General features: G+C 46.9%; 1 protein-coding gene across 2 annotated transcripts; it reads left to right on the top strand.

The window, feature by feature from the left end:
* Positions 1-1,979: 1,979 nt before the first annotated feature.
* PDP1 (pyruvate dehydrogenase phosphatase catalytic subunit 1) lies at positions 1,980-11,555 on the top strand. Of its 2 annotated transcripts, none has more exons than XM_066578341.1 (2): positions 1,980-2,117; positions 9,471-11,555. In XM_066578341.1, the coding sequence occupies exon 2, from the start codon at positions 9,515-9,517 to the stop codon at positions 11,114-11,116; it is 1,602 nt and encodes a 533-aa protein (XP_066434438.1). In that variant the 5' UTR covers positions 1,980-2,117; positions 9,471-9,514; the 3' UTR covers positions 11,117-11,555. The 2 variants fall into 2 exon arrangements, with proteins under 2 accessions (XP_066434438.1, XP_066434437.1); XM_066578340.1 differs by having other exon boundaries at positions 2,015-2,295.
* Positions 11,556-12,758: the final 1,203 nt, after the last annotated feature.

Below are 12,758 nucleotides of genomic sequence, written 5' to 3'. Positions count from 1 at the left end.
AGCGAACTTCAGTCGGCCCCGGACATGTACTGGCTTAAGCAGGGGGACACATCTGGCACTGCAGGATCTAAGTCCCTGGCGGCGTAGTGTGTTACTGATGGTAGCCTTTGTTGCGTTGGTCCCAGCTCTCAGCAGGTCATTCACTAGGTTCCCCCGTGTGCTTCTGGGAATTTTTTTCACCGTTCTTGTGATCATTTTGACCCCACGGGGTGAGATCTTGCGTGGAGCCCCAGATCGAGGGAGATTATCAGTGGTCTTGTATCTCTTCCATTCTCTAATTATTGCTCCCACAGTTGATTGCTTCACACCAAGCTGCTTGCCTATTGCAGATTCAGTCTTCCCAGTCTGGTGCAGGGCTACACTTTTGTTTCTGCTGTCCTTCGACAGCTCTTTGGTCTTCACCATAGTGGAGTTTGGAGTGTGACTGTTTGAGGTTGTGGACAGGTGTCTTATATACTGATAACAAGTTCAAACAGGTGCCATTACTACAGGTAATCAGTGGAGGACAGAGGAGCCTCTTAAAGAAGAAGTTACAGGTCTGTGAGACCCAGAAATCCTGCTTGTTTGTAGGCGACCAAATACTTATTTTCCACTATAATTTGCAAATAAATTCAGACAATGTGATTTTCTGGATGTGTTTTCTCAATTACAGGCCGCTCTCATCTTTTTAAGGGCTTATTTAGACGACCGTATATCGACCGCGTATTCACGCCCAGCAGATATACGGCGTCTCTCTCTGCAGGGGGAGGAGGCTGGAAGAGCACTGAGCTCCCGCCCCCTCTCCACTATTTACAATGAGGGGAGGCGGGATGGGGCAGAGCTTCCTGGAACTTAGCCTAGCCCCATCTCCTCTCATTACAAATGGGGCAGAGGGGGGCGGGAGCTCAGAGCACTGCTCCTGGCTCTTTCAGCCTCCTCCCCCTGCAGAGAGAGACACCGTATATCGGCTGGGCGTGAAAACCCGGCCAATATACGGTCGTTTGAATAAGCCCTAAGTGGGAGAACTTGTACAATTGGTATCTGACTAAATACTTCCCCCCCCCCCCCACTGTATAGCAACCAATCACAGCGCAGCTTTTATTTTACCTCAGCAGTATAAGATATAACAACCAATCACAGCACAGCTTTTATTTTACCTCAGCAGTATAAGATATAACAACCAATCACAGCACAGCTTTTATTTTACCTCAGCAGTATAAGATATAACAACCAATCACAGCCCAGCTTTTATTTTACCTCAGCAGTATAAGATATAACAACCAATCACAGCGCAGCTTTTATTTTACCTCAGCAGTATGATATATAACAACCAATCACAGCGCAGCTTTTATTTTACCTCAGCAGTATAATATATAACAACCAATCACAGCGCAGCTTTTATTTTACCTCAGCAGTATAAGATATAACAACCAATCACAGCGCAGCTTTCATGTTACGTCAGCAGTATAATATATAACAACCAATCACAGCGCAGCTTTCCTTTTACCTCAGCAATAGAAGAAATGAAAGCTGCGCTGTGATTGGTTGCTATTGGCAACAGAAATTACAGGTGAAGTCGGTGAGTTTCTGATTTTTATTTGATCTCCTGGTGCTGAAGAACCCTCATGCAAAAATTCACTCAGATCGGACCAGATTTTACGTTTTAGCTATATGATTGCTATTATGGCGCCCTCCTCTTCTGTGGCGCAGTACACCGCCGCATACAGGCGCCGTCAGTCCCGAGCAGTAACAGAAGACGGCTGTATTACTATTCCCCCGGCGTTGGCATGCTCTGCCAGGCGTTGTACCGCTCAGCCCCGCCTGCCCAGCGCACAAGCCGCTGCCGTCCATCAGCGCCCATTATCCGCGTACTTGGCAACCTCACTTCAAAGAGCCGCCGAGAGAAGGGCGGGAGCGCTGCGGTCAGAACAGCCAATCAGCAAACAGGTCGCGAAAAAGAAGCGCCGCTATTGGCTGGGAGGAGGGTGTGGCGAGGAGTCTTGGGCGGCAGGAGGCCGGGCGCTGTGCCTGACGTCAGGGAGGAGATTAGCGCTGCTCGGCGGAAGGGCGGCCGGTCCCGGAGCTCCGTGTATCCGCTTGTAGTGCCGCCGCGGATGGCGGGAGACTAGGGGCCGCAGGTACAGCTCTCCCCGTACTGTCTGTCTCTGCTGCTAGTCTTGTCTGTCGTGCAGTCCTGTGTGGGACGGGCTCTCTCCTGCGCTGCTCTGTGCTGGCCGCCGGGCGGTTGCAGGTTGTGGATGTTCGCAGCTTGTTGTGACAGGAGAATGTGTGTATGTCCCGGGCGCGGGCGGACCGGTACGTATCCTCCTCCTTCCTCTATGCAGATACGGGCTGTGAGCGCCGGGGTTATGTAACCGGAATGCGGAGGACGCTGCGGATATGTCTTCAGATGGGCGACTGGGGGGGGAAGGGGAACACGAACGGAATCCGTGACCGCCGTCCGCGTTGTAAGGCTTGTATCTTCGATTTCTCGCTCACTCACCGGTACGAATTGCGCATTCAGCGAGTGGAAGAAAAATCGCAGTTTGCTCTATTTTTGGCGCGGATTCCGCACAGCGCAATGGATGCCAGTGTTCCGTCACGCAAATAGCATTGCGAATGAGCGGCGGCAACAATCACAACTTCAAAGAAAATGCTGGCTGAAGGCGAGCGATCCTTCTTCCCCAGCGGATGATACTGTGCATCGCGTACATCCGCACGGGGAAAAAACTCGCATTCGCAAGTACTTCCTGCGAAGGATCACTGCGGAAATCCGTTATGTGGAATCTGACCCGTTCAGGTGAGTCCGGCCAAGTACGCAATGATAGGCGTGCCGCCATACGCTACCCTAGAGTATATGTGGGCTGGGATAGTGCATGCTGGGATTTTTTTTCACGCATGAGTAATACACGCGTGGAAAAAGTGATCAGGTAGAAATCAATGAGCTGTCGGCCTCACGTGTGCCATGCACAATGCCAACACGCCCGTGTGGCAGCGCTCGGACCGCTGTATCGCTGTGTGTCTTAGGCTGCTTCAACATGGGCGACAAAATCACGTGATTGTCTCGCGATGCAACGGCGCTACTTATCGCATGTGTGTGGAGGCCATGCTTTCCTCTGGGTTCTGCCACATGAGTGACGTTTTGTAGCCTGCAACATTACAAGAATACAAAATTGCAGCATGCAGCCGCGTTTTTTTTGTTTTTTTTTAAAGGGCCTTCCTTGTTGCATCACACAAATGTGGTTTTCGTGCACTGGGACTTTTACAGTGGGAAATCCTACAGTAAAAGCCCTAAAATAAGCCCTAGCTGCATTAAAAAAAAACTGCATCATCTAGGAGCGTCTCCCAAAGCTCCCCGGCATTTGTTTGAAGTTCTCTGGCAGAGCTTCCTGGTCAGGAGTTTACAAATCCCCGCCTCCAGGAAGCGCTGCCTCTGATTGGCTGAGCCCTGGTGCTCGATGAACCAATTACAACCATTCACGCCGGAGCTTCAGGGGAGACATGCGGGGAGCTGACAGCGCCTCTTAGGTGATGTACAGTATTGTATGTTTTTTGTTTATGCCTTCAGGGCTTATTTTCAGGGTAGGGCCTATATTTCAAGCCCCCCCCCCCCCCCCCGCCCTCCCCTGAAAATCCTGGCCAAAGAGCGCTACAAAATCACAATATTGCCACGAGAAGACGTAGCGATATCGCATAGAACACAGATGTGATATCGCGTCATCTGTGTGGAAGTGGCCGTAAGGTTTACCCTGCACAGTGGCGCCCTCTGCTTCATGTCTGTACAGGGAACTGCAGCCGGCCCCATTCTCTTGAGTCACACTTCTGACAGTATGGCCGACCTCCATTCCTACTTGCTTTTGGTTCGGTTCAGATTACTGCCGTTACCTCAGTCTCGGTTGATATGTCGGAAGCACAGTCTCTGCGGAACACAAAGCCTCTAGTGTGGGGAAGGAAGTGCTGTGGTCCTCTGAATATCTAGTCTTACATCTGACCACATACGTACGGGCTCGGGTGTGGCACTGGTATCTACAGGGTTATTACACATGGGCTTACTGATATGAACTCCTTGTATCTCATATTTAACGACCCTCAGATACAGAAATGTGATATATACAATGGAAAGAGAAACTCAAAGACTTTCATTTAGCCAAACTGCCTACCATAAGTCTGTCCTTGTCATAGCAACCAATCACAGCGCAGCTTTCATTTCTCAAGCTGCTGAGGTAACATGAAAGCTGCGCTGTGATTGGTTGTTATGGACAACAGTTTGGCTAAAAGAGGCCCAACATGTTTTATTCTGCTGTAGTCGTTGCTATGAGGGTTATGAGACAAAATAGCTGCCAGCGAAGACAGGAGAGCGTTTTGTGTCGCTGATTTACACGTCCACCAGTCTGTTATTGGTGTGCAACCTCATTTTCGTACAAAGTTTGGTGAAGATCCACCAGCGGGCGTAAGTGGTGCGCCAATTTTAAGGGAAAAAAGTTGCATCTGTAGCGAAAATCATCTGGCAAATCCACCAGTAAGAGTGGAAACAGTGGAGCGCGTCCTGGGAAGTCACACGAAGTCCTCAGAGATCCACTATCAGAGCGAGCGGAGAATTGGACGTCCCGCAGCCGACTGCGTGGGAGATTCTGCGCAAATGCTTGTGATGTTATCCCTACCGATTTATAATTACCGGCCCTGAAACCGGACAACGACACGGACAACGTTCTATCTGTTAGAGTATACAAACTAATGGAAAGAGATGCTGTCATGGAGTCTTCAGTGTTCAGTGATGAAGCCGCCTTCCGGGCAACAAGACCCCCAAGGTCAATGGGTTGTGCGCTATTACCTACAGCAACGTGTACGGCCCCTTCTTTCTCCATGAGGACATAATCCCAGGGATTTCAGCCCTGGACGCTACAGATATGGCTTCTGCCGCAGCGGAACAGGAAGTCCCAGGATGCATCTTCCTACAGGATCGGACCCCCTCCCCATCATTTTCACAATTTCTCAGAAGTGAGCTCAACAGGCTGCCATACAGATGGATCGGCCGTGCAGATGGTGAATTTCTTTCTTGGCCTCTACATTCCCTGCGTCTTGCATCTTGTGACTTTCCTCTCCAGGGGGTGTTTGAGCCTACATGGCCTCTTACCATCCACCATGATCTGTGAGGACACATCACAGAAGCGGTTGCATCAGTCAGTTGTGATCCACTACAACGTGTATGGCAGGAAGTTGACTACCAGCTCGTTGTGTAACAAAGGGGGTCACGCTGACACCTCTTATATGGAAAACATTTTCGATGTTGTGCAACAAAACGTTTTGAGTTTCTGTTCTCCTCTATATCAAACATTTTAGGATTTGAGTGTCATTTAAGGCTCATTTACACAAAACGATTATCGCTCAAAATGCGTTCAAACGACTGAAAATGGGCAACAATCCCTGCGTGTAAACGCTGCCATCATGAACCTTTCGTCTGAACTTTGATTTTTCTTTTTTTTTTTTTTTCAGGTTAACTTAAAATCCACCATTCACTGCAGAGATAAAGTATCTCTCAACAGACCGCATGCTGTGGCCTCTGCGGAGGTTGGGAGATTACATTGTATTCTGCTGGAAACCCTGCCGAAAACAATGCAGCTATTTGCACAGCAGGGCATGTCATTAGTCACACACTGGGCTCTGCAAACAGCTCCTGAAGGCCCTTTTACATGCAAATAAAGATGATAAAGTGTTAATGGACATTAGTGTCCATTAACACTTCATGCAAAAAGATCGCTAAAACTTTCAATCGTTTGAAAGATTTTTTTGTGTGTAAACGGGCCTTAACTGTTAAGGCGCATTTACACGCAAAGCTAATGTTTTAAACGATTGAGAGTTTAGTGATCTATTTGCATAAAGTGCTAATAGACACTAATGTCCCATCAGTACTATATCAGCTTCATTTGTGGAGAACACAGCGATGTATTTTATGCTCGCCTAAAAAACATTAAAATTGCACAATGGTAGCATGTACACACAACTATCGCTCAACAGCCATCGTTTTAACGAATTTTGAGCGATATTCGTTGCGTGTAAAAAGGCCTTTAGTTATGAGAGTTTCAAATCGAAAGAAATATTCGTAATAACCCTGTTTTGTACCAGAATTACGACCCTAATGGCCACTAGTATTACTGTTGGGCAGGATAGAAAATCTAGTTTGGTGACACACACATCAGGGGAGAAGCGCATCCGGTTTCTGCGTGGCCGCATCACATCCATGTGTTCTCCTTCAGGGATGGGTCTGTATTTCTAGGATTATAGATTGCTACTAGGCCACAGCTCATATATTGGTGGATGCGTTGCTGATTAGTCGTGTGACTACTTGTTGCAGCCCTCTTGTAGTGCCCGGGCATCTCTGGTTACAGAGGCTCTAAAAATACCCTCAGCCTTGTATCCGGCGTCGGTGTTGTGTTTCAGAGGGCTCTCAAGGTTTTACATGTGACATGTAATCTGTGCGCTTCTGCCACGTTATGTCGTCCTGTAAATGTCCTCTACGCATTTCTGTCCGCCTTCTCTATAGAAGTCTGCATCGCCTGTTTGCTTCCTGTGTTTTTTCTTTTCCTCTTGCATATAAAGTTATTCCTGTAATCTCTAAAGCTGCGTTTACACGGAACGGTTATCGCTCAAAAAGTCGTTCAGATGAGCGAAGCGGAACTGTAATTGTTCAGTTTAAACGGGAGCCAACCACGAATGAAAATCGCGCGCTTCTCATTCGTCATTGGAAGAAGTCCTACAAGTCACTCCTGCTCCCCCCCACCCGTATACAAAAATGGAAGCCGACTGGAACTGAAATGAGTTCTTCTGGAAACATTGGGAAACAATATATCTTGATCCCTTTTAATCCATGGAAATGGTGTGTTGCTGCGTGTAAACTGGCCCCGCGTGCGCAAAAGTACAGTATTATGTGCCAATACGCGCACAAATTTACATTGTTTTTGCCCATACACTCGTGTGAAGGGGCCCTGGTTTTGACCCCCCCCCCCCCCCCCCCCCCCAAAGAAAAAAAAAAAACAATCATGAACGCAGAACTAAAATCTATTTGGCCCTTTTACATGGAACAATTAAAGTTCACGTAATCGTTGGACTCTGCAAACTGAATGCTAATTGATCGGTGTAAACACGACCAATTACTGAATGACAAACGATAATTTGTTCGCTGCTTATTCAATATTTGCAGACTATAAACATGTCCGTAAACAGGCAGTCATTCACAGATGAATGGCTGCCTGTTTACTCTGAATGGAGGCGGGGCCAGGGATCTCCGATGTGCTCCGCCTCCAGTCAGTGATTGACTACCACTCCTGTGTGAAGAACAGTAGATGAAAGTTATTCTAGAAACTGCGGTACATTTATACCAGGAATCTGCTTCAGCAGACACGGATGTTGTGGCACCTCGTCATACATAAGGCGCATCTGCAGGTATCCTATTAAGACTGGAGTTTGACATGATGGTCTTCCCCTCCAAGGCTTATGAAGTTAGATGTACAGTAAGGCCATGTTGACACTCTGCAGACTTGTTGCTGTGGACTTCCAGAAAAGACCAAGCCCGTTCAGGTAAACCAAATTGACTTCTGTCGTAGTGTACACTTGCCGTAAGGCTAAATTCACACGGACGAGTGTGATATCAGACCGTCAAACTCGGCCCGATTATTGCGTCTGCCAATTTGCCATTTCCCAGCGGACACGCGGCGTTTTCGTATCAAAAATGTCTTGCAACACTTCGGGGAAGAAGTGATCAGCCGCCATAGCGGAAGACCGTGGGGTGTTTCCATAGGAAACCTCACGTCGCACTTTTGTGCACCTAGGACGCAGTGCAATGCTATGCCTGCCCCATTGAAAACGATGGGTGATGCAAGGACACGCCACAATTTTTTAAAAATTTATTTTATTTTTTGCGATGTGGGGAAAAAAAAATTGCTTGTGTATAACCCCATTGGTTCATATTTGTGCATCACGCAGCGCACAAATCTTGCATGAGATTCTCGGCTGCATGAAGCTAGCCTAAAGTCTCGTAGCTATGCCGTATCGCTGTTCAGTACTATTCAGACTATTCGTTTAAGGCCTATGTGATATTCTGATTTTTTACGAATACCAGGTTCTCAGTTTGAAGTATATTGATCTAAAATTTAAAAAAAGACAAATTTTGCACAGTGCATAGCTATTGGGTACGTAAAATGCCATTTTTCAACTCTAGGGAGTTTGCTTTTTTGCAAGATACTGTTGCATTGTGGTTTGTCTGGAGGTAGAAATACATGACCAATTTATTCCAAAAATTGCTCCGCATCCGTCCACAGGTCGTGTAGTATTGTTGCTCAGCTGCATTTACTGCAGTGGAGGTGAGCTGCAGTACCACACTCAACCTCTAGACAGGTGTGGTGTTTTGGGAAGAAAGTAAAATTGTGTTTTCTAATTCTGTACAACCCCTTTAATGCTTCTAGATTGTCAGATCCAGTTTTTGACCTGAATCTAAGGTCCTCACACTGATCTTCGCATGTTACGAAAATCTTTATTTGAAGAGATTTTAAAGGGGTATGTGCCATATAACTGCTAGGTTCCACAGGTGGGAACCACATGTTTTTCAGGAATAGTCTGACCATCTCTGGCCCTGCTGTATGCGGTGGTCGGGATTCACAAAAACCGCCAAGCCTGCTTTGCTACATTGTTTCAGAAGCTGCAGAAATGTTTACAGAAACGGCATTCGGCTGTTTCTGCACTCCCAGCTGCTGTGTACAGAGGATATTGGCATCTCTGCTAAGATGAAACCATCCCTTAGGCCTCATGTCCACGGGGAAAATCAGGCCCGCTACGGATTCTCCATGGAGAATCTGCAGCGGGTCCCTCCTGCCCCGCGGACATGAGCGCTGAAAATAGGAATTTAAAAGAATTTACTCATCCGGAGCGGGCGGGGAAAGTCTTCTCTTCCTCACGGCCGGATCCTCTTTTTCGGCCGGCGGATGAACTCGTCTCGCCGGGCACAGCCGTCGAGCCGAAGCAAGAAAGATCCGGCCGTGAGGAAGAGAAGACCTTCCCGGCCCGCTCCGGATGAGTAAATTCTTTTAAATTCCTATTTTAGGTCTCCCGCGGATCCGGACGGCTTCCATAGGCTTCAATAGAAGCCCGCGGGAGCCGTCCCCGCGGGAGACCCGCACGAAAATGGAGCATGGTCCGGATTTTTTCATGCTCCATTTTTAAAAAAATCACTTTTATTGACCATCCGCGGGTATTTATCTACCCCGCGGGTGGTCAATGTATCCCTATGGGGTGCGGATCCGCGGGCAGGAGAAGAGTTAAAATCTGCTGCGGATTTTAATTCTTCTTTTGCCCGTGGACATGAGCCCTTAAACCCAAAATATGAGGATTTTATAGCAAAAATATTTTTGCAAAATTTGTCTTTTTGAAAATGTAGTTCTTCATTGTCTACTTCTTCATGTGCGGAACTTTTATGAATAATATCCCTTTCCTCTCGGCAGGTTTCCCAGGAAGAAGCTGTTCTCCATCCTTACTCCTTGATGCAATGTCTGTTCCCACGCAGCTTCTCTTTCCTCTCATAAGGAGTTGTGAACTCGGCAGGATATGCACCTCAGTGTGTTACTGTCACCACAAACCGCTGTGCTGTCGGTCCAGTTACCAGGCTCTGAAGCCCCTTCGCTGTGGAGCGGATGGGACATTTGCTTCAGCCTTTCGACGACCCAGGGACCATTGTTTTCAACTGCGACAATATGTGACTACTCCACAGAGGTTTTACTTAACCCCTCCGCAGGTCAACAGTATCTTGAAAGCCAATGAATATAGTTTCAAAGTTCCAGAATTTGATGGGAAGAATATCAGTTCAATCCTGGGTTTTGACAGCAATCAGCTGCCCGCCAATGCCCCAATCGAAGACAGAAGAAGTGCGGCCACATGTTTACAGACCCGAGGCATGCTCTTGGGGGTGTTTGACGGCCATGCTGGTTGCGCTTGTGCTCAAGCGGTTAGTGAAAGACTGTTCTATTATATTGCAGTCTCATTGCTACCTCAGGAGACTCTACTTGAGATTGAACATGCAGTAGAAAGTGGCAGAGCTCTGTTACCCATTTTGCAGTGGCACAAGCATCCAAACGATTACTTTAGTAAAGAAGCATCCAAGTTGTACTTTAACAGTTTACGGACCTACTGGCAAGAGTTGATCGATCTCAATACAGGGGAGACGACTGATGTTAAGGAGGCTCTGATCAATTCTTTTAAGAGACTTGACAATGACCTCTCGTTGGAAGCTCAAGTTGGAGATCCTAACTCTTTTCTGAACTACTGGGTCTTAAGAGTAGCCTTTTCAGGAGCCACAGCATGTGTGGCTCACGTGGATGGTGTAGACTTGCACGTGGCTAACACGGGAGATAGTCGTGCATTGCTTGGTGTTCAGGAAGAAGATGGATCTTGGTCTGCTGTCACCATGTCCCATGATCATAACGCTCAAAACGAGTCTGAGATTCAAAGGCTTAGATCAGAACATCCAAAGGAAGAGAAGAGCGTGGTGAAGCAAGACAGACTCCTTGGGCTGCTCATGCCCTTCAGAGCTTTCGGTGATGTTAAATTTAAGTGGAGCATCGATCTTCAGAAACATGTGGTCGAGTCAGGACCCGATCAACTGAATGACAATGAATACACTAAATTCATCCCTCCCAATTACCATACTCCACCTTACTTATCTGCTGAGCCTGAAGTGATATATCACAGATTAAGACCGAAAGATAAGTTCCTCATATTGGCTACAGATGGGCTTTGGGAGACTATGCATAGGCAAGATGTGGTGCGAATTGTTGGAGAGTATCTGACTGGTGTTCATCATCAACAACCTATAGCAGTAGGAGGTTATAAAGTTACATTGGGACAGATGCAGGGTCTTCTTATGGAAAGAAGGGCCAGGATTTCTTCCGTTTTTGAAGATCAAAATGCAGCCACCCATCTTATAAGGCATGCGGTTGGCAACAATGAATTTGGCACTGTTGACCACGAGCGACTTTCAAAGATGCTTAGTCTTCCAGAAGAACTGGCACGGATGTACAGAGATGATATTACAATCATAGTGGTGCAGTTTAATTCTCGTGTTGTTGGAGCCTGTCAAAATCAACAGCAGTAAAACACTATTTAAACCAATTTACCAAAGTTATCTAGGCTTTGAAGTTTTACGAACTAACTTTTTTTTTTTTTTTTTTTGCATAGTTTATTTTCATTCAGCGGCATGAAGCTTCTTGGTGTAACTTTTGTACGAGACAACACTGCATGGGTTATGGTTTAAAGCTCTTCAGTAGTCTAGCTTCATAGCCTACAATCCACCTTGGGAATATTAATCCTGTATTATACTTTCTGTTAGGTGGATGTGACACTCCACAATTGCATTAGGCACCATCTTCCAATAGAATACATCTACTAAGCGTATGGAAATGCCATATGAAGATGGTTACTTATGTAATGTTCTTCCTTCTGTCTCCTCTAGGGTGAATCGGCACCGTTACTTTAGAACCGTATGTATCTTAAGGGGCTACTTTGTTAAATAAAGAAGCATGGTCCCCCTATAACACACTTGCTCTTATTTACCAACCTTGGTCTGGAGACTGCTGATATGGTACATTTTTGCAATCCATATGCACTTTATAAAGCAAGGATAGGAGACTAGCTGATGGGTTTACTGTAAAATCTGCCCCCCTTCTTCAAATCCGACCCCTTACTAAATTTACAGTTTGAATTGTAGGCTGTTTCCAGCTTCAGGGCTTATTCAGACTTGCGTATATTGGCTGGGTTTTCACGCCCGGCCGATATACGTTGTCCCTCTCTGCAGGGGGAGGAGGCGGGACGGGAGCAGTGCACTGAGCTCCTGCCCCCTCGCCACTGTTTGCAGTGGGAGCGGTGGGGCAGAGCTAAGTTGCAAATAGTGGTGAGGGGCGGAAGCTCAGTGCACTGCTCCCGTCCCACATCCTCCCCCTGCAGAGAGGGACATCGTATATTGGCCAGGTGTAAAAACCCGGCCGATATACGCATGTCTGAATAAGCCCTCAAGTCCAGACTCCCTCTGACAGTTTTTTTTTTTTAAACCACAGACTGTCACGTGACCATTGTGACCAATCACTACTGGTAGTGTTAATGGCACCATAAATGAGTACGAAAAGGGATGATACGGTTTGGTAAACCCCTTTTGACAAGTCTTGCGCACTAATACAAAATCAGGTTACCCTTGTACAGCTTACATGTATGCCACGTTTCTTCATAAGAACATGCAACCTATGGGAAAGGAAATGTTCCTGCACAGTAGTTGTCGGCCATCCAACTCTTAGGGTAAATGCAGATAGATCAAAATCGACACCAAATTTGTTGCAGGTTTGCTGATTTATTTTCGGGTGCTTTTTTTCCAAAGAGCGGAAAAAAAGCCATTGAGTTTGGACTCGACGACTATGGATTTTACTGCACAGATTATCTGTAGCAAAATCCACAACAAAACCTTTAAAGCGAGTCTGTCATCTCTTGTGAGCCCCATAAACTAATCTTACGGGTTTATAGGAGCTGGCAGGCTGTTCCCATGCGGTCAAAGCCCCTTCTGAATGCACCCTGTGAACTACTTGTGCACATGCATAGAATGGGAGGGCTACAAGGCATGCGCACAAGTAGTCCACAGGGTGTTTTCAGCGAGTCTTGGACAGCAGGCGAAGCTAAGAGAAGGTGAGTATGAGACCCTTATCGCTGGATTCAGCCTGTCTGCTTTCGTGAGCCCTTAAGACTAGCTAATG

Source organism: Eleutherodactylus coqui, chromosome 9 (assembly GCF_035609145.1).
Source record: "Eleutherodactylus coqui strain aEleCoq1 chromosome 9, aEleCoq1.hap1, whole genome shotgun sequence".
Lineage (NCBI taxonomy): Eukaryota > Metazoa > Chordata > Amphibia > Anura > Eleutherodactylidae > Eleutherodactylus > Eleutherodactylus coqui.
This window is presented reverse-complemented; position numbering and strand designations above follow the sequence as displayed.

Coding starts and splice junctions, on each gene's coding strand:
- PDP1 (XM_066578340.1), top strand. CDS start 2,238: ATGTTCGCAGCTTGTTGTGACAGGAGAATGTGTGTATGTCCCGGGCGC. Junction 2,296..9,470: donor TCCCGGGCGCGGGCGGACCG/GTACGTATCCTC, acceptor TCCTCTCGGCAG/GTTTCCCAGGAAGAAGCTGT.